This window comes from Ovis aries, chromosome 3 (genome assembly GCF_016772045.2).
Source record: "Ovis aries strain OAR_USU_Benz2616 breed Rambouillet chromosome 3, ARS-UI_Ramb_v3.0, whole genome shotgun sequence".
Taxonomy (NCBI): domain Eukaryota; kingdom Metazoa; phylum Chordata; class Mammalia; order Artiodactyla; family Bovidae; genus Ovis; species Ovis aries.
Window position 1 is genome coordinate 132206951 of NC_056056.1, and position 20960 is coordinate 132227910.

A 20960-nucleotide genomic window follows, 5' to 3' on the forward strand; every position below is an offset into this window, starting at 1 on the left:
ACACCACCGTCCTGACCTTCTGGAGCAGTGCTGGCTCCGATAAATAACCCGCTCAGCGCCATTTCGGAGCGGGAGAGGGAGGTGCAGGAAGGGAGCCGGGGCTGCAGGCAAGCCCCCACGCAGGTGCGCGTCTCTGGGTTACTAATGGCTGAGGCGGGAGCAGGCAGCTGGCTTTGGGGGTGGTGGGGGGAGCACTCCATTCCCTGGGACTCCCACTGAGAAAATACCATCCCTACCCCACCCCTGGCGCCAATTTCCAGGAGAGTGGACGGAGAGATGCCAAGGAGGCAAACAGCCCCGTAAATTAGGGATGGGGGTTGGGGGGGCAGAATGCTGGGGAGTCTCTGAGGTAGGAAGGAAGAAATATTATAAGATGGGGAGCAAGGGGGGGTGGTGTTTAGAGGAACAGGAGCAGCTGCCAAAAAGAGAGGAAGAGGAACACAAACATCACACAAAGGCAGTTTGGAAAAAGAAATGTTTTATTCCTCTTTGCACAGAGCAGAATATGAAGGTGGCTACCATCCTGACTCCACATATCTCTTACACAGAAATGCCCCCTCACGGATGGATGCCCAGTTATCCGCCCACACTCTTGGAGAATTGGCAGTTGGTGGGGCAGAACTCAAAGTCTCAGGAAGATTTCTTGAGATGTTTTTTGTGGGAAGTTTTGGATCGGGGAGAGATGAGACGAAACAGTGGCTGTTCCTTCCTCTGTCTTCCTGGGGGAATCCAAATCCCCAAGGTTTTCTGAAGAAAGGTGCCTCTCTCAGTGACCAAGGGAGGGGAGGCGCCCCAGACCTACTGCCTGGATGTAAGGCTGAGGCAGAGAGAGGACAGGGTTAAGCAGCAGACACAGACTGCAGACCCAAGGCAGAGTAGTGAAATGCATGTGGGGGAGAGAAGGGGCTGAGAGAGCCCAGAGGCCCAAGTCATAAATTCCACCCTGTCCCTGTTCTGAGCAGAAACTCTCCTTCCCAAGACTAGAATGGAGTTTTAGTTCAGGGACTGGCTTTGCTCCAGGGCACAGAGAGGACAAGCCAGGCGGAGATCCCACGGGGAGTGAAGGTGGAGAGTTAAGGTACTGGCCCAAGAGACAGACCCTCCCACAACGGACACTCACAGACCACAGCAGTCTTGAAGTTACAAGCCAGGATCGGGGTTAAAAAAAAAACTCAGCTGTGTTTGAAATAAAGAATTTTATAGGCCCTCTCCAATAAAATTTAAATCACTGCTTCTTCCACACTGTCCCCTGCCTATGAGTTGTTCCCAGTCTTTTTTCCCAAGGCTGAAGACCTGGGCAGTGAGAAGAAATGGGAGAAAATACCAAGCCCAGCCGGGCTGTGGCAGAGACGTGATATGCCTCTCCCCACCCTCACTCATTCTATAGGAAAGGATTCCCTTTCCTTCCCCTTGCCGGACATATTGGGCTGTTGGGATAAAGGCAAAGGGAGGAAAACACTCAGCACATTCTCCTGCTTTGAAGAGTAGCTGCAGCAAAGGGCACAGAAATGGAGGAGAAAATACAGGGGGGCCTAATCCAGGGGAGAAAGGAAGACGGTGCTGCCCCTGCCCATGTCCAAATCCACTGAGAGCCCGACTGACCCCCAGAACTGCCAAAAGGAGGGAGAAGGAATGGGAAGTGTACATGGGTTTGGGGTGGGAATGAGGAGGCAACGACAGACAGGAGGGAGATTTAAGGATCCCTGTGACCCCCAAGATGACCCTGACAGCATCATTTGGGGGACTGCATGACAAGTCACAGCCGACGTGGATTTTTTGAGGGGGTGAGGAGCCAGGAACAGTGGGGTCTTCACCGAAGGAGGGACCACTTGATCTGTTCTTTAGCTGACTGTAGCACCTGCAGGGACAAGGGCGGCATTGAGGGGCTTGCTGAGGGGCAGGGTGGGGGTGGGGATGGGGCTCTCCCTCCCCTCACTTGCCTTCCCTGTCCTTAGAAGACTGGCAAATAGAAAATCCCCAAGGGTAGAGGGATGGGAAGAAGTTCTCTAAGGCCCTAGAGGACTGTCAGTTTGGGAAATTCCAAAAAAACTCAAGTCCACTGGGGGGATGAAGAGAGAAGAGGTATACCTGGGAGGAAAGAAAAAACTGGGGGTTACTGGACACATGTTAAAAGGAGGGGGGTTACCACATCCAGATGGACTTCTTGGTGAGAATTCCAAGTGGGTAGAAAACAGAATCCCTCCCTGCACCTCCCCGCCCCCGCCCCCATCAGGTAGACAATCTATCTGCAAAGTAGCAAGATGGATCTGCAAAACCTGCATGCATATTCTAGAGTATGCATTGCCAGCTTAGCCCTCATTTGAATAATAAGAGAAAGAGAGAGTGTGTGTGTGCATGCACACAGACCATCTGCTTAAGGCAAGCCTCTGCTGGGAAATAAATCACTGAATGAGGCATCAGGCAGGGAGGGTTTGAAGGGTGTAGAGCAAGGCTGACAGCCACTGCTCATAGGAAAGTGGGTAGGAGTTGGGATGGGTAGGAAGCACTGGACTGTATGAGCCATGAGCCCCGGTTCTCGGGATTAAGTGGGAGCCAAAGAAGACATGTCTTCAGTCTCTAGTCTGCTGAGTTCAGGCCTGGTGGGCTGGGGTGGAATGCTATGCTAGCCTCTTTAGTGACCCGGTCCCTCTGGAGAGGAGGAAAGAAAGTCATACCTGAGACACGGTCTGCTCCGTAAGGGGTACATCTTCTCCCTGTGGCACAGAGAGACAAGTGTTCAGTGTGGAAAAAAGCTGGAGTAAGACCTGACTGAGGTTGGGCAGTGAGGAAGGAAGAGGTAGTCCTTTAAACTGAAGTGAAGGGCACATGCCCTAACCTTCTCAGTCCCTCCTAGGGACTAGTTAGTGCAGCTACAATTTTACTTGGCTAGCCACAGTTTTACTTGGCCAGAGGGACTGTGAGCAAAAAAAAAAAAAAGAAAAAGGGTCATTTCATCCATCTTCTCTTTTAAGGCAGGAGGACTTCTTAAGATTTATTCCATTCCAGGTAATCAGCAGGTTATCTGATTCTCAACTTGGGGGTGGGAGACCTGATTCCCTAGTCAGAGAAGACCTTCCCTGAATATCAATATCGCTAGGGAGAGGATGAGGGGGAGCCCGGGTAGTTTAATGGATCCCGCAAGGCCTGATGGGTAACGACAGCACGTTAATTTGAGAAATAAACTGCTGCAACAGCAGCCTGAGAAGGGAAAGGAGGGAGTCGGTTGAGGGGGTGGGGGGACCGTCTCTCTTGCCATGCAGAGACATATGTTAAAGGAGAAGATTAAACTATGCAAATGGAGCCCACGGCAGTTAAGGGAGAAGATTTCCCATTACCCGGCACTGTCAGCCTTCACTCTGGAGGTCAGAGCTGGGACATTCTGTGAGTGGGAAGACTGGCTTTGCTCAGGCCTCTCTGTAGCCCTACAATTTGCTGGTGGGCTCTCTCTGTACCTCGATGACTTGAGGCTTTCTATGGTTAACTCAGAAGCCTCTTTCTGGTACCACTGGCATCAAAGAGGACAGAGGTTCTGACAAATAAGTACTTCCTGATGGAGAGGTGCTGTCCTCAGTTTCCTGAGACTTTAAAAGACAAGGAAGACACACCTCTGCCTCAGATGATTGGATTCATTCCCCCAGGAAGCAGCAGCCAACCTCAAAGTCCTTTATCATTTTAGAACCATCAACATTCAAGTTCCGTTTAGTTCATCTTTGATTTTAAAAGTATGTGTTAAATGTCCACTCTGTGCAGACTGTATGAGATGCTAGGTACCAGGTTAGGGGCAGAAACACCTTCCTTCTGCTTCCCGTCCTTGAGATAAGAAAATTTGAAAGGGAAGGAGACAGTTATATGTATTCTACTAGCCCCAACCCTTTAGATCATTGAGGAGGTTTGGTCCTAGAGGATGAATGGATAGGGGCTGTGGGGGATGGGCACAGTCATACTTACCCTTAATGCCACCCGGTGTACCACTTGCTGGGGATCGCTTTCTAGGATCACCCTGAAGAGACATAGAAGAGACCAACTGTTCACTCTGTCCTGAAGGACCAATTTACTGTGGGGGAACTCTGGTCACTCAGCCCCCTTGCCTCAGGACAGGGGCAATGGCCCCACCCCTTACCCCAGATCCAGGGAGGTCCAGGGAGGGCAGAGAACTCACCCTCCATCTACGATTTCGTCCACAGCCAAGAAGAGCCCCTCCATGTTCTCCAGCAGAGCTCGCTTTTCTACATTTTTCCTGAGTCCCCAAGAGAAGAGAAAACCCAGCCTGGGTGTGAAAGGGATCCTAGGACATGGTCTGAGTTGGGGGAGCCTCAGCTAGACCCATGTATGTCTCCACTAAACACACAAAGAAGTGAGTAAGAACTTTCTGCCTAACCCATCCTAACACCCTTCCTACACTTCTTTGCTGAGTAAGGATCAGGAATGCCAGGAAAGAGATTCAAAATATACATACAGTCAATTTCTGCCTATTCGAGGGCTCATTTCCAGAGCTATGCTTTCTTTCCTATCTGCTATGATGCTGCTTACAACATTGCTCACCAACACTGACATCAGTGTGTGGAAAAAGGAAATCCACAGAGCTAACACTCAATCTGGAGGTGGCGGGAGGTGAGGAGGGGCTGAGTGCAAACTCTATTTGCACTCAAGCTCTGACAAGCCTTCTAAGACTCTCCTTGCTCCCTCCCCTCCCCCAGCCTCCTTCCCCAGCTCTGCTCAGGCCTTGAAAAGAAGCCCAACTAGGGGGCTGGGAACCGCCAGGGCCCAGCACCCACCAGCCTCAGATCCGGTGGTTGGTGCACATGGCCAGTCACATCCGTCAGTTTGACTCTTTCACTAGATCACTGAAATGAACCCTATTCATTCACCTGGCTGAGAAATAAATCATCCCCTTCCTGAGGAAATCTGAGCCATTCACCCTGCTGATTTTGTGGGGCTGAGAGCGCCTGCTGTTCTGCTCCGTCTGGATGGATGTCTGTACTGGGCTCACTGGGGAGCCCTGGATGTTTTCAGGAAAAGTATCTTATATCTCTTCTACGGCCCATCTACGTGGGGAGTAGAGGATGGTGGGGAGGTAGATGGGGAGGAGAGGGTAAAAGGCACATTCTTCCTGTTCTATAGAAGGAACAACTAAGGGCCGCACATGAAAACTTAGGAGTGGTGTCTCCATTCCCGAGGTGCTGATGTCGTATCCGGGACACCTCCCTATGCTTGCCCTTTCTCTATCTTGAATGTAAAGAATGGAGCCCAGGAGAACACTGTGAGGTGCTTGGAGCTCTGACAGAGCCATGGCAGAATGTGACAGCAGAGAGAGGCAAAGATTCTGCTCCCTCCCAATCCTTTTTCTTGGGAGAATTATTCCACAGGAGTAACACACTCCCCCATCCAGTCCTCCCCATCAGTGTAAATTACTCTGAAATAATAAGCCCAATTTCTCAAGGTAAGTCAACTCCTTGCAGCCTCTGTTGAGCCCCCACAAATCCCTGGGCCCCAAGAATAGTGACTTTCTCTCCCAAACAGATGTCAAGAATGGCCTGCTCACCTCAGCATCTGGCTCAATGAGTCGAAGAGGCAGTTCAGAACAGTCATGAGCATCAGCTATTTGGAGACAGAAGAAGCAGAAGGATAAAGTTCAAGGCCCCAAAAGCTGCTACCTGAAAACAAAACCCTCTAACTCATTAAGGATCAAAAGACACAGGCTTTCACAAAAGACCAACAGCATATGGTGGAAGTGAGAGTAAAACAGGAAGAAAACAAAAATAAATTCTGCTTCATGATCTCGTAATTTGAGGTCTCTCTTTGACCAGACTGTTCAAACAGAACTTTCCTGTCAGTCTTTTGCGTGTATTTCCCAACTGTATATGTGTTACCCTATGTCTTAGAAAAATCATTAACCAAGCAATAGCTGAAGGTGGTTGTGCAGACAGCACGGACTTTGGAGTCAGACAGATCTGGACTTAAATCCTCGCTGAACCATTTCTAGATGTGTGACCCTGGGAAAGTTATCAGGTTGAACCACATGAAACAGATGTCATACAGTTCCTCAAGGTTTAGTTTAATCATCTATCAAACGAGGGCACTAGTGCCCAAAACTCATAGAAGTGCTACAAGGTTTAAATAATAATGCATTCTACAAAGCACTTACAGCAGTAAAAATTCAGTAAGAACTGGTTTTCTCAAACTGTGACTTTTGCCTCAAATTATGTGGAGGCTTATTTTTACTTATCTACTCTCCTTAAAGTTGTGACCTGAGGTAAATAGTTTTTCCTACATACGGCAAGCAGGTTAGGGCTATACCCAGTCTTCAAAGAGCTACTCAGACTATATGGCTTCAATATGACCCGGAGTATTGCTTAATTGGCCCAAACTCAGTCAGGTGTGCCTCATTCACAGGTAAACCCTGATCACAACTCAGAAATCCATCTTCAAAACACTATGCAGGGAAGGCCATTGATACTGTATGTTAGTATGTTATCAAAACACAGACAGTGTGTCCTACGCAGACACAGAGAGAAAGCTGGGAAAGCTTCCATTCCAGGTTGATTTAGTTGCTCGGCCATGTCTGTGAGGCTGACATGGATCTCGGACAACTTCATCAGCCAGTCAGAAGCCAAAGGCACACGGCAGTCCTTGGGCCCAGAACCAGTCACAAGGGCCTGCCAGTGGTTCAGGAAGTGAGAGCAGAGATGGCAGAGTGTGGGGATTCTCACCTCATTTTCATAGGAGCTGCCGATCACATAGAAATAGAGATCAATACTGCTTTTGTATACCACTGTCAGGCCTTCCAAGAGGGCAATTTCACCTGTGGGGATGGGTGGGGGAAACAAAGGTGGAAACAGTGGGTGGTCTGAGACTTAAAGAGTTAGGGTAGAGGGACTTACCATGAATTAGTATTCAGCTACGTGGGGCTGACAGAAGGTGGGTCTTAATGGCCCCCCTCAAGACCAAAGTTGACCTGCTTTTTCTTTTCAGATGATAACAGAAGGCAAGTATGAATGGGGGAGTCTAAGCACCTTCTTCTTTAACTGCTCCCCGCCCCTACTACCCTTATTTCCCTCCTTGCATATGAGACAGGATACTAGTCAATCCTTCGGAGGTGAAAATGCAGAGCGGTCACCTTTACAGACTTCCATTTACCTGCCCTAATGGATGCGGTACAATAAGCAGAGCTGCAGTTAAATTTGTCAAGTGAGGCTCATAAATCCAGGGACTAGACAGGTAGCTAACAGCCAACCTTCTAGCACGGTATTCCCGCGTGAGGTACACTCACCTCCCCATTACATTTCTGAAGAGTTTATTATATGAGGGGAGGAGGGAAAAAAGAGAAAAAGGAGGCAGAGTCATTTTATCCTTTCTCCACAGTCCCACTGCTGCCCCCTTCCCGCTGTGGCTTCCCCCTGGCCACCCACCACGGGGAGTAGTGAAAAGGAAAACGACCTACTGTCAGTCCGATGGGTCTTGTTGAAAATGTTCTTCTCAAAGGCCTTTTGCTCCTTGACACTGGGGTAGGTGTCGTCATAGTACTGGTCAGAGGGAAGGAGACGGGTTGGGCTGTTAGAGCTGGAAGCGCAGGATGATTAGTGACTGTTTTGCCCTGGGTCTTGGATTTCTCCCCTTCAAGGGATGGGGTGAAGAGAAATACTGACAGGAAGAAGGGAGAACCATAGAGGTAGGGAATGAGCAGTGAGTAATCGGATAGAAAACAAACTTTTTAAGGACCCTGCTCTAAGCCACCCTACCTCATGGTTCCCAGGTTGGAAGGGCAAAAGGCCTAGAAGCCCTGTGAGGAGGCTCTGCCCCATCTGTACGCCAGAGCAGCAGCCCTGAGGCCATCCCCAGGCACCAGGTCAGGGAGCACTGCTAGAGAACACAGAAGGCACCAGCCCTCACTCACTGAGCAAAGCTGAGGAATTGGGAAGGGCTGCAAAACCCTCCTCCGTAGAAGGACAAGCTCTGCCTGGGCTCTCGGCTCTCTGGTATTTTAGCTTCCTTTCCAGCAAACTCAAACAAGCGGGAGGCAAGCTAGCACACCATGGAGCCCACTCCCAAGCTCTCCCTGGCACGGGGGCGGAGATGCAGGCTGCTAAATCGCTCTGCTCTTTAGGGGCTAATCCGTCGCAGTCAGCTGAAGACCTATGACAGGTCTGGCATTTAGTAACTGGATAACTGTTTCAAAAGGTGTCCTGCATAGTTACATCCAATTACAGGGAGGAACAGCTGGTGAATTCTAAACTAATCTCTACCTGCTGATTGATTTATGTGATGCTTGCCCGGAGTTAATACACCAGGGACAGAAAAAATTTCTCTAGGAGGGGGAGAATATGGAGAGAGAGGAGAGGGGTGTCCTTCCTCTTCTCTTTCAATGGATCCAAAGTTAGAAACATCGGACCGGGAAAGTCAGGAAGTAGCAAGCTTGGTGGTGACTGCGGATGTAGGGCTGGAACCATGGAACTGCACGAGAATTCCCTGGAAAAACTCAGGCAGGATGATGGGGTAGAAGGGAAAGGGACAGGGGTGATGGGCCTAGGCAGGCTGCTTCTTACATCCATACACTTCTTTGTTCAGAAACCAAGCTCCAAAGCTTTTCTCTCTTCTGATGTTGATGACAAAGTCTAAGGATGGGTGGATAGGGAAGCAGAGCAACTAACAGATAGGAGCAGTTTAGGTTTTATCTGGAGTAGTCAGATAGAAGATTTCTCAAAATTATTTGTGGATGAATAGGAGTGAATGGGGCCAGTCCCAAGATCCAAAACTCTGTCTTGCTTCTCAACTAATCTGAAAGGGAATCTCACCTTGGCAAAAAGTCGATCTCCATCATTGTCCAGAATCAGGATGGCTTTGACGGTATACAGGGAGGGTTCCTGAAGAGATATGAACACATCTTCAGTCCTGAAGGCTCTTGCCACCACTCACAAACCAGATACCTTCTCCTAATCCTACTGGTGCTGCAATGGGTTAGAGATGTCTCTGTATGTCCCCTATCCCAGCCTGGTTAGATTTTGACATTTGCCACTGAGAATGACTGAGCGACAAATGAACTGAATTGAGGGAGGGGACTTTTCAACAAAGGACCCAGAGCAGTGCCAGAGAAACAATTTCTATGAGCCAGACTCACAGAGGGCTTAGTCAAAGTAGGTCATGCTGTTATTTCCAAATATTATGCTATAGTTATTTTCCAAATTACTCTCCCTCCTCCCTGGTCTCCCATGCACAGGTGGGTATGGAATGTGACCAGATTAATTAATAAGCACTGCACGGGGCTATAGGAAAACAGGGTTGAATGCCCTAGTGTACTTGGAAGTTGCTGCAGTGGCAATGCAGAGGCATAAAGCAAGCCTTCCCTAAACCACCCACTCACTGAGCAGAGGGGAAGGAGCAGGCATGCGCACATGTACACACTCACACACAGACACACCAGTTCTGAATGCAGCCCAGGGAGACATCCATCTTCTAAGACTTCTCCTAGGATCCCAACTCCCCTACTCTACCCTGACCGCCACCACTTAACTTGCCAAGACAAAAAACAATCTGAATTTGGGGTCGTTAAGAAGCAGTAAGAAGAGGCTCCATCTAAGAAACACTGTGAAACCTGCAGATAAGGAGCAGGAGAGGAGTGGTCCTTCACCACCAAGAATCAACCTTTGAGGAAACTGGCTCTCATAAAGAAATCAGGGACGTCTCTGGTGACCCAGTGGTTAAGACTCCATGCTTCCACTGTGGAGGGCATGGGTTTGTCTCGGGTTGGGAAACTAAGATTCTGCATGCCACACGGCACGGCCACAAAAAAAAAAAAAGAAAGAGAGAAAGAAAGAAATCAAGAATCTCAGCCTTAATGGTTACACTCAAACTCAAAGCATATCACTTTGTAAAAGCTCCTCCACTTCTGCAACTTCCAGGGAACCAACTAACACGAAAGGAAGAAGGGAAGGGAGGCAGCGGTACATGTATGAAAGCGTTTGCCGGCACACAGTCCTGACTATCAACATTACTTACCATGCATATCCTTCTCCTGTGCTATAAGACAAGGCTGATGGTTTGCTACCTCCATTTCCTGATCCTACTTAGGAAACCCACAGCTCTCACAGGGCCAAACACATTCTCTATTCTCCAAGCATACATTTAACAAAGACCCAAAGGTGAGGAGGAAAGAATCGCTGCCAAGGATCTGTAGCTTCTACCAAGGTAAACTATCCTATGAGGCTCCAAGAGGTTTATGGTTCCAAGCAAAGAACCAACCTGAGTTCAAGGAGTTCAGAAGGAGAGGAAAGGGAACCCAGTATTTTGAGAACAGAGTGATGAAGAATGTAAGCTTTCCCCACTTGGATTCTTGAGGAAGAAAATTTTATTTCATTCATTGATTTATTACAAGTGTCCAGAATAATACACATACTAAATTCTCAAAATTTATTGAATGATTCTGAGAATAAATGAACTTTGAGAGTAAGATAAAAACTTATTGATGCAATAAGCATCTAGGGGATTTCTCTTATAATCAGGCTTCCGCATACAGGTAGATTTTCTGGTGTGGCCCTTTTGGGTGACATTACTACCAACTCATCCTCCTCTGATGAACACATCAGGGGAATGAGTTTCCTTAACGAAGGAAAAGAAGTCCATCAGGAAGGGAATTCAGAAGAAATTTTTCCCACAGCCTCTTCCCTGGAAATCTTTGGCTCTGTTCAGGCTATCTGCAACCTTAGAGAGCTTCCCAATGGCTTAAACGGGCATTGATCTGGCACAGGTAACTCATGCTTGCAGCCGCAGAGTCTGGCATCTCTAGAAAGAACCGGATCCCAAAGCAGAGGAAGACGGTTACGGCCATCAGCCAAGTCGGAGAGCCAGACAATCCTCTGTGGCCAATAGGGAAAGAGAGTGCCTAAAACAACTGGCAAAGAGGGGACAGACGCCTGGGTCCTGTTCCCGGCTCTTTTCACTGGCTTCCTAGAAGGCACCATCAAGGAAACCCCCAAAATAGAAACATGGATCTTCCTGGGAAGGATAAAAGACAGGGCAAAGGCGGGGGAAGGAGAAGACCAGATGTGATTGTAAATCTGAAAGGGGTAAGAAGGCACTAGAGAAAAGGCTGGTCATTTCAAACTTCCAAAGGAACGACCACTCTAAATAAAGCCGAGAACTTGGGCAGAGCTTCCATGCTGCTTCAGTTCTCCGCTTGGCTAGGGCCAGACTGGCAGCTTCTCCTTTACTTTCCTGCCGCCTCCTGACTGCAGCTGGTTCCACTTCAGCTTGGGGCCTTTACCTCTCAGGAGTGTGTGTGGGGGTGGGGAAGGGGTGGGCAGGGGAGGGCCTGAAGTTCCTCTCATATCATAAAACCAGCCTGTTTCTAGGGCCCAGAAGCCACTCAGTTCAGTTCAGTCGCTCAGTCGTGTCCGACTCTTTGAGATTACTGATAATGTAATTTCATTTTAAGTTTTTCGCAAAGGGCAAGTTTATAAACAACTCCCAGCTACTGAGAAGCAGCATTCCTGGACAATGGAGTAGGCCTGACCTTGTTAACACATTAAATGCTGATTATTGAGAAAGACCCTACACGCTTAGGGACACGTTCAAAGGATTTTTAAAGGCCTGTTCTTCCCTCCCACTCCCAAATGGGCAGCTGCTAGAAAGCTTTCGAGACAAAGTTCTGTGATGCACTGACTTTCAGAGAGCCACAGCCTGAGTGTATAACAGAACTTCACCTCAAATGCTAACGGTGGCTGGAAATGATATACAGGCAGATTGGTCTGTGGGAGGTTGGGTGGCTCAGATTTTCATGTCCCTTTTTATTATCAAGAAAACTAGACTGTACTCCTCAGGAGAGCTGAAACAACACTGACAAGCAAAGAGACTGCTACAAACAAGTCTTTGATCTCAATCAGAGGCTTCTGAAGCTTGGTGAAAAACATCAGCATCTCCTGGTACCCCTACCCCAGCACACAGAGGACTAGAAGGGAGGAGTCATTCCTAGTGCTGCCCCCTGTGGGTCTTCAGATGACCTGCAGCTTCCTCAGGACTATAATTATTTGCAAAAATATTCAAAAGGCAGCGCTGGAGAAAAGCTCTTATCTGTGTGTCTTTTAAGTCAAACTAGAAGAAACGGGGGCCCTGAAAAAGCATGGAGTTAAGTCTGTTCACAATGTACAGTAAAAGGATACTCTGGGATAAGACCATGATTATGCCACCAGAAGAGGACCAGGGTAGTGCTTAGAGGAGGCAGATAGGATATTTGGGGGTTATGACTACTTTATTTGATCTTTGGTGGGGGCAGGGGGAGAAGGCAGAAGGGAGGGAGCCAAGAAGCCTTTGTGGAGTTAGAGGATGAGATCCACAAAGCTGAAAGGACACAAGTAAAAAATCTGGTTCAGATTTCTAGAAAGTTCTTCATTCTCTACTTATAAAGAAATCTTTATGGCCATGCCAGAAAGTAGTGCCCTGGCTTAACAATAGGTCTCAATCAACTAGAAACAAGATGCTCTTTCCTTAAATATATTTTATAAAGTAAAACCAAGAATATAAAAAATCTAGGAGAAATTTCTAGATACCACTCCAGCTCCACATGGCTGAGCAGGTATTTTGCTCCCTGATTCTGTGCCAATTTCTAAAATGAAAAGCTCCTCTAGGTTTGAAGGCTCCAGTTTTCCAGCCACAAGCCTAGGGACTTCAGATGAGAACTAGCTAAAGGTTTAGCCAGAGAAAAACCGTTTTCATATCCTACCCAAGGGTTTACTTAGATTCAGACAACACAGCTCAGGAAAAAAGAGGAGCCACAGGTACCACAGAACATTCCCCAGCCGACAAGAGACCAAATGTTGGTTATTAAGAGGAAAGTGAACCCAAGTGTCAGGAAGGAAGAACTGATGGCAGGAAGAGCCACCCGGAAAGACTCCTCCGATCTGACACAGAAACAAAACAAGAAAGCACGGTCACCGGAAGTCTGCCACTGCAACAAAAAATGTCCCTAACTCCTAAATCTTTTATTACAGTCTGCATCAGCCATTAACTCAAGTCCTACCTTTCTCTGGGAGTCAGCTTTCTCACAGGAGAAATGAGAGGCCTGAGCTAGATCAGTTAAGGTTGGTAACTTTTTTGAGTTACGTTAGACCTCCTTCGATAAGCTGATGAAATCCATGGACGTTGTTACCAGGAAAACACACATTCACAAATTTTGATGATTTCAAGGAGTTCATAGACCTAGATTTAGAATTACATGAGATTCTCTCTGAAGACAAAAAGATGGTGTGGAGAGGGGAGAAAAAGAGGAGAAATGAGTGATACTTTGTAAACCACCCCCTCGCCTCTGCCAGGCACCGAATAATGACTTCAATAAACATGTGTGTGGCCTTCATAAATAAATGATTGAGAAAACTAACACAGCCAGCAGGGGGAGCTAAGGTCAGCACCACACCCCTCCAGCCTTCAGTGAGTAAATCCAGCAGCTCCGAGACAGGCAGGACAAAGATAATCAGGTCCCGAAACTCTTCAGGAATGTAGTTTCAAGTCCTTTCTTAAAAGTCTGAAAGCCCACCTGCCAGAGAATTTTTTGCACAGAGGTTACACAGTCCCTAATTCTTCAGCTATTCTGGAAATGAAAGAATTACAAAAATGAGAGTCAAAAGTGAGGAGTAGTGCTATGAAGAGATGAACTGAACAAGCAGAAATCAAAATACTCCTCAGGTGTGAAATATCTGAACCCTGAGAGCAACATTAGAACTTCCTGCTTGCCCCATTGGATAATCCAAGAGCCCTCATTTAAATATCACACAGCAAAGGGAAAACTCAAATGGGGCTAGATCTATTTCTGATGAGTCCTTAATCATGGTTTGTGTCGGGATTTATTCCCCCACCCGTGTGCTCCTGAAAACAAAAAGCTAGTCTCTGAAAGACTGAACTGACAGCCTCTGTGTTCATCTTTCAAGCTACTTGCTCCCCCAAATCAATCCTGAGACAGAATCGCTATCTTCTCCCCTAGTTTCAGCCTCCCTCTAAAGACTACACAAATAATAGAAAAGAAGCTAGAGAAAACTGGTAGACAGAGCTATCCGGGCCAAAAGGCTGTGGATGGGGATGCCTACCTTAATAGTGGGAAAATTTAAAAGCCAAATAAGGAGACCAAGGTTTCATCTGCAGCATGTAAGACTTAGATTACACAACAGGAAAGACTTCCTGAAGAGATGGGGGTGGTCAAACATCAGAAGAGGTGACAGGCTTGGGAGTCTAAGAACAGAACTCCTCTAATAACCTGATCTGAGAGAAAGCATAAACTGTGTAGAATCAGCAGAGGGAGATGAAAGAGGCTCTGGCCAGGACGGGGATCTCATCATGCGCATGGACTCAACCTCCCAATCCATCTTCATCAAAGCTGTCCATGGGCATGCTGCCTTCCATCTTCCTAATTACTCTAGCATAAGTGGGTAGGTAGGCACTGATTCTTTATCCCTGTTCCATCCTTTATTTGCCTCTCAGTTTTCTTGTCAGTATCCTGACTCTAACCAAGTCACGTTGACAGAGTAAAGCAAAAAAACAGTAGCAAGTATCTAGCTGAAAAAGAGACCCTAAATCTGCCACTAGGCTCCCTCAAATATCTGGATAATTGCATTCATCCTCCCAAGGAAGACCTGGCTTCTCAGGGGTCTGGCTTTCTTCACATGGAGGCCCCCTCCTCCTCCTTTGACCATGTGACAGCTCCCCTAGACCTCTGATATAATTTATACCTTGCCAGGGACCAACTCTTTCCCACCACTGTGAAGGAGAGGGAAAAAATATATATAAATACGTCGGAAATCTATAACGAGGTCTTCTTGGAGGGCAAGACATGAGGAGAGTTAGAAGCAGCGTCAATTGCTCTTTGGGGGTTTTAGTTCAAGCCGAGGTCTGCTTCCAGCAATCAACCATTAAAACAAGCCGGCCAGAGTAACAGCACAGTTTATTCTGATCATTTAATCTGAAGTGTCAATAAATTAAACTTCAATCAATTAAACTAGGTGTGCAATAACCCAGATGGACACCCCGACACCAACATAATCACAATAAAAATTTTTATGGCTGCCAGGGACCTCACCGGGGGCAGTGCTGGCACTGCTCACGCCCTAGCTGAGAAATATATCTCCACAGTGCAGGAATGAGGAGATTGCTTCTCCTAACGAAATGGACCAGCCAGGCACCGGCAAGGACGCAGCTGGGAGAGGGGCACAGGGGACTGCCAGGAATGAGATGGGAGTGCTTTGGGGGCTTAATGTAATTGATACCTTTGCCCAGAGCAGGGGAAGGGGGCATTTAGGCCAAGTACCTCTACTGTTAGTGCCAAAAGAATTTAACAAAAGCCCCATTAAGATGATTCAGGAAGCTAAGGCCACAGAGCAATATGAGCCTTTAAAAGTCATTGATGTTTTCTGCATAGTTTCTTCCTCCAATATATATGCATACTCCTGTGTGGACCCTGGATTCCCTGATTACTGAATGAGGCTTAGAATTCAGGATCTGGTCATTGTTTTAGGATAGAAATTTACAAAGGGGAGAGAAAGAATAGAATTAAGACGTCTAGTCCATAAAGCCCTGGAAAAGCTCTCAGAAAGTGAATCCAGAGAGGATTAAGAAAAATGAAACCTATGAGGAAGATTTAAAGATCTGGACTGCTAGAGTAATTCAGTTTTGATGAAAAAAGGGTAAAAGAGGGAAGGTGGAAGGGGATATGTCATTATCTTTTAAGATTCCAGAGGTTATTAATGGAGAATGGTGACCTGCAGAGATCCCTCTCCATTCACAACTAACAGAGAACCAGCAGAAAACAGCAGGAAAGAGAAAGCTGTGTCCAGGCCAGGAGCATTAATATCAAGCACCAAGAATGGAAGGAGATGAAAGGGTCTCTTTCCTTAGAAAAGAACCTGAGAAAGATTAGACAAATCTGCTTGACAGGTAGGAATGGACTACTTAATTCAAGAAAGAAGCGTAGCCCATTGTCAAGTACATAAACAAAGGGAACCTATTAGCATCCCCGACTCAATGCACCTGCTGTTGTTGCTGCTGTTCAGCCCCTCAGTCGTCTCCAGCTCTTTGCAGTCCCACGGACTGCAGCATGCCAGGCTTGTGTGTCCTTCACTATCTTCCAGAGTTTGCTCAAGCTCTTGTCTATTGAGTCGGTAATGCCATCCAACCATCTCATCTACTGTCATCCCCTTCTCCTCCTGCCTTCAATCTTTCCCAGCATCAGGGTCTTTCCAATGAGTTGGCTCTTCATATCAGGTGGCCAAAGTATTGGAGCTTCAGCATCAGCATCAGTCCTTTCAGTGAATATTCAGGGTTGATTTCTTTTAGGATTGTCTGGTTTAATTTCCTTGCTCTCCAAGGGACTCTCAACAGTCTTCTCCAGCACGACAGTTCGAAGGCATCAATTCTGTGATACTCAGCCTTTTTCACTGTCCAGCTCTCACATCTGTATGTGACTACTGGAGAAACCATAGCTTTGACTATATAGACCTTTGTCGGCAAAGTAATGTCTCTGCTTTTTAATACACTGTCTAGAGTTTTCATAGCTTTTCTTCCAAAGGGTAAGCTTCTTTTAATTTCATGGCTGCGGTCACCATCTGCATTGATTTTGGAGCCCAAGAAAATAAAGTCTGTCACTGTTTCCATTGTTTCCCCATCTAATTGCCATGAAGTGATGGAACTAGATGCCACAACCTTTGTTTTTTGAACGTTGAGTTTTAAGCCAATGGACCTGAGTTTGAGCAAACTCCAGGAGATAGTGAAGGACAGTGAAGCCTGGTGTGCTGCAGTCCAAGGGGTCACAAAGAGTTGGACACAACTTAGCAACTGAACAACAACTGGTATTTAGAAAGTGCCATAATCAGACCAAATTTCAAATGATGATCCTTTTTGACACCTCCCCCCACTCTACTTTCCCTTCTCCTCAGTATCCGATGGCTATGTGTCTTGTAAAGGTGAAGACTGAATATGCTTTGATCAGATTTTCCCAGAGGGCCAGTCAAACCAGGAAACAGACACGTGAGAGGGAGAAGCCTAAAAGAACTTTAGAAGAGGTCTGCCTTCTCTAAGAAGTGGTTTGTTAAATACTGGTAGCTCAAACAGTAAAGAATATGCCTGCAATGCAAGAGACTGAGGTTCAATCCTCGGGTCAGGAAGATCCCCTGGAGATGGGCGTGGCAACCCACTCCAGTATTCTTGCCTGGAGAATTCCATGGACAGAGGAGCTTGGCAGGATACAGTCCAGAGGGTCACAAAGAGTCAGACACAACTGAGTGACTAATACTTTCACTTTCATCCAGATACAATCAACATTTTAGCTCAATAGGAAGCTCAGGTAAAAGTCCAGGGAACTCCTTATACTTTTCACAATGAAGATGCTGACCCAAGAATTAGAAGATGCCACTGAGCAGAGAAGGGGATGAGATAAAAAGAACAGTGAGAAAGGGTGATTCTGAATCAGATGGAGCTCTATTTTGTGGATCAGAATGTGAGGGTAGTGAGAAGAGAAAAATTTAGGGAATACCACCTGATTCTCAACCAGGGTTCCACAACTGAAACACTGAATACTGAAAATTATTTAATACTATTTTTTTACTCTTCCCAAAGATAGTATAAAACTAGTGACACTGCGTATACAGAGAAATTGATTCATTACATACAATGATGTCTTACGGCATTAGGGCTTAATTCTCCCCTGGAACTCCAGTTGAGAAGGGCTGGAATGGAGAGAAAGATACGTAAGTTCTTAATTGGGGGCCCAAAATATATTGAAGGTAGTAATGAGCACACACATACAAAAATGTTGGGAAGCACAGACAAAGAGGAAGGAAATTACTAATATGATATTCTAAGAACTCTGGTGACAAGAACTTGTATTGGTACTTTGTTGGTACTTTGAAAGTTGGTACTTTGTACCTAACTAACGTTTTATATAACTGATAGTTGAATGTGCAATTTGGCATACTGAAGAGGTGGAAGCACACGATAATATGAGAGAAATACTAGGTCTGGGAGGATTAGGAGTCAAAAACTAATCCTGGTTTTGACTGTGCTTACTCGAGGAAGCCCTTTTCCCTTAATCTTCGTTTCCCCTTACACATCACATAGGTTCCTCAGGACAAAGAATCAGTAAGGTTTCTAAAGCAAACTTCAGGGATACCTGATCAGGTCAGCAAGGATCTGTGAATGAAGCATCTTAGGTAAAGATTAAAATGGATATAAGGAAGAAGCAGGTCAAAACAAACTTCATTATGGAAGCAAAGATAAGAACTGAAGTAAGAGAAAATGTGAGAGGGAGAGAGACTTTCACATATAACTCAGGTCACTCTACACACAGATCCCTTGTTAAAAGGGCTCCTGGAGTATCATCTTCCTCACTCCTTTACCTATAAGCAGGCTCCCTTCTAAACAGAACTAAGGGGCAGTCTAAAATTTTCTTAAAACTTCCAAAGAAACCAATTCCCTAGAATTCATCTCAGTCTGTTAACTAGTTAAGAACACTGGTTAACTGGTTGGTACAGAAAATATCTTTAGTAAGATTTCAAAGCTTTCTACCTAGACTTAAACAAACCATATTTTTGGAAGAAACTAGCAGAAAGTGAAGAGGAACTAAAAAGCCTCTTGATGAAGGTGAAACAGGAGAGTGAAAAAGTTGGCTTAAAGCTCAACATTCAGAAAACGAAGATCATGGCATCTGGTCCTATCACTTCATGGCAAATGGATGGGGAAATAGTGTCAGACTTTATTTTTTTGGAGTCCAAAATCACCGCAGATGGTGACTGCAGCCATGAAATTAAAAGACGCTTACTCCTTGGAAGAAAAGTTATGACCAACCTAGATAGCATATTCAAAAGCACAGACATTACTTTGCCATCAAAGGTCCATCTAGTTAAGACTATGGTTTTTCCAGTGGTCATGTATGGATGTGAGAATTGGATTATGAAGAAGCTGAGCACTGAAGAATTGATATTTTTGAACTGTGGTGTTGGAGAAGACTCTTGAGAGTCCCTTGGACTGCAAGGAGATCCAACCAGTCCATCCTAAAGGAGATCAGTCCTGGGTGTTGATTGGAAAGACTGATGCTGAAGCTAAACTCCAATCCTTTGGCCACCTCATGCAAAGAATTCACTCATTGGAAAAGATCCTGATGCTGGGAGGGATTGAGGGCAGGAGGAGAAGGGGACGACAGAGGATGAGATGGCTGGATGGCATCACTGACTCGATGGACATGAGTTTGGGTAAACTCTGGGAGTTGGTGATGGACAGGGAGGCCTGGCATGCTGCGATTCATGGGGTTGCAAAGAGTCAGACACGACTGAGCGACTGAACTGAACTGAATCCCTGCATTTGCCATTTTGAAAGAGGGATATTGAAACCTGTTATTCTCTTTAACCTGATGAGGATTTGGAGGTGTACATATGAAGAGCTGAAGGGGGGTAAAAAAGGAACCTAGAGTTCAATTCAATTAAGAAGCTGGGAGTTAAATTCCTACACATTACACATACATATATATGTTAACAACCCCACGTTTGAAAGGGGTGGGGCACTTTTGAGAGAAATGCTCAGTTCTAAAGAAGAGATAATAGTTTTTTGTTTTTTTTTTTTTTTTGAGCAAGCAAAAAGGATTATATGGACAGGGGAGGTAACACACCTCTTCAGTCACCAAAATTCTTACATAACCAGAGAAAAGTTGGCATCCCAGATCCTACTATAGTAAGAATTCCCAAAATTTAAATGAACCGGGAAAAGGAGAACAGATTAAGAAGTCTGAAAAAACATTCCACAATCCAACACTAACTCTTATCAGGTATTCCAGAACTCTAATGGAATACTGATTCTTTATGATGACAAAATCTACATAGTAGGAAATCGAAGAAGAAAATAGTTTTTTTTTTAAGGTCTACGACAGGGAATTATCAACGGAGAGTTGCACTGTGACAAGTTTTCTGTGATGACAAACACCTGCACTCTATTCTTACAATTCGAGGCGAGTTTGGAGATTTGGGGGAACTCAAATCACAGTATCATCCACAATGCACATAATCAGAGAGAATCTGAAGGACCCCAATCCAGTACGCTTATGATCCTATGTGTCCTAAGGACTCCATGTGCTCCCTTCAACTTTCCACCAACTCTGCCCTAACCCCGGCACAGCTTCCTACTCTAAACCGAGGCTTTAGCTCCGGCACTAGGCCACAGGCTTATTCCAGGGACCTGCAAAACGTTCGGACCCCGAGGATTACCAGGAACTCCCCTTTCTACCCCCTCCCACTCAGACTGAACTCCGACTCCCGGCCCCCCTGGACAGTGCAGGATCTCGGGTGCCCCTCCAGCTCCTACCAAAATCAGCGCCTCCATCTTGCCCCGCAGCTGGTGCCGACGTGGAACCACAGAGGCAACGCCGCCTCTGATTGGCCCTACGTCCTCATTAGATCCCGCCTGGGATGAAGGTTATTGGACGCCCAAATGTCATCTATTATTTTATTGACCAATCAGTGTACTAGTTTGCTTAGCGGAAGCAAGGTGTCCAGCCAGAAGGCGCAGGTATTTGATTGTCAGTTTAAACATTCAATAAAACGACAAAACCTCAAGGCTGAATGGAGAGGGAAGGTCAGAGGGGCGGGGTTGTTTCCATGGGGAACAGAGGAAGCGATTGTTAATTTTCAATTGGCCTGGCGGAGGGCACGTGATATCATCGGTCGGATTTAGTAACTTTGATTCGCACTCCCTTTAGGGGGCGCTGTGTCTCTTTGGCCCTTCACACTGGCAGGTCTTGATGTAATCCCACCGGAATCTTCATTCCGGAGCCTCCATTGGGTCCCCGATGTTCACGGTAGCTTTGGCAAACACTACTAGCTCTTCCTTCAGATTCGCTCAGATCACTTCAGCATACTCAAAGTCTGCACAGTCATAAAGTAAAGCCACAAGATGACCAGCGTGTTACTTTGATAAAAAGAAGGCCGCTAGAGGTTGATTGCTAA

The 20960-nt window shown here is 46.3% G+C and overlaps 1 protein-coding gene and 1 long non-coding RNA gene across 6 annotated transcripts; one reads left to right on the top strand and one right to left on the bottom strand.

Annotated features, from left to right (window-relative positions):
• Nucleotides 1–461: 461 nt before the first annotated feature.
• On the bottom strand, nucleotides 462–20362 carry COPZ1 (COPI coat complex subunit zeta 1). Of its 5 annotated transcripts, XM_060414035.1 has the most exons (10): nucleotides 20320–20362; nucleotides 17640–17696; nucleotides 8793–8861; nucleotides 7442–7560; nucleotides 6711–6802; nucleotides 5543–5598; nucleotides 4160–4237; nucleotides 3949–4000; nucleotides 2676–2714; nucleotides 462–2088 (listed from the first exon to the last, which is right to left on the bottom strand). In XM_060414035.1, the coding sequence occupies exons 3-10, from the start codon at nucleotides 8816–8818 to the stop codon at nucleotides 2026–2028; spliced, it is 525 nt and encodes a 174-aa protein (XP_060270018.1). In that variant the 5' UTR covers nucleotides 8819–8861; nucleotides 17640–17696; nucleotides 20320–20362; the 3' UTR covers nucleotides 462–2025. The 5 variants fall into 5 exon arrangements, with proteins under 5 accessions (XP_060270018.1, XP_004006322.1, XP_060270016.1 ...); XM_004006273.5 differs by lacking the exon at nucleotides 17640–17696 and having other exon boundaries at nucleotides 462–1858; nucleotides 7442–7523; XM_060414033.1 differs by lacking the exon at nucleotides 17640–17696 and having other exon boundaries at nucleotides 7442–7523.
• On the top strand, nucleotides 4172–5785 carry LOC114113969 (uncharacterized). Its single transcript, XR_003588776.3, has 2 exons — nucleotides 4172–4354; nucleotides 5521–5785. It is a non-coding gene; the product is annotated as an uncharacterized LOC114113969 (long non-coding RNA).
• Nucleotides 20363–20960: the final 598 nt, after the last annotated feature.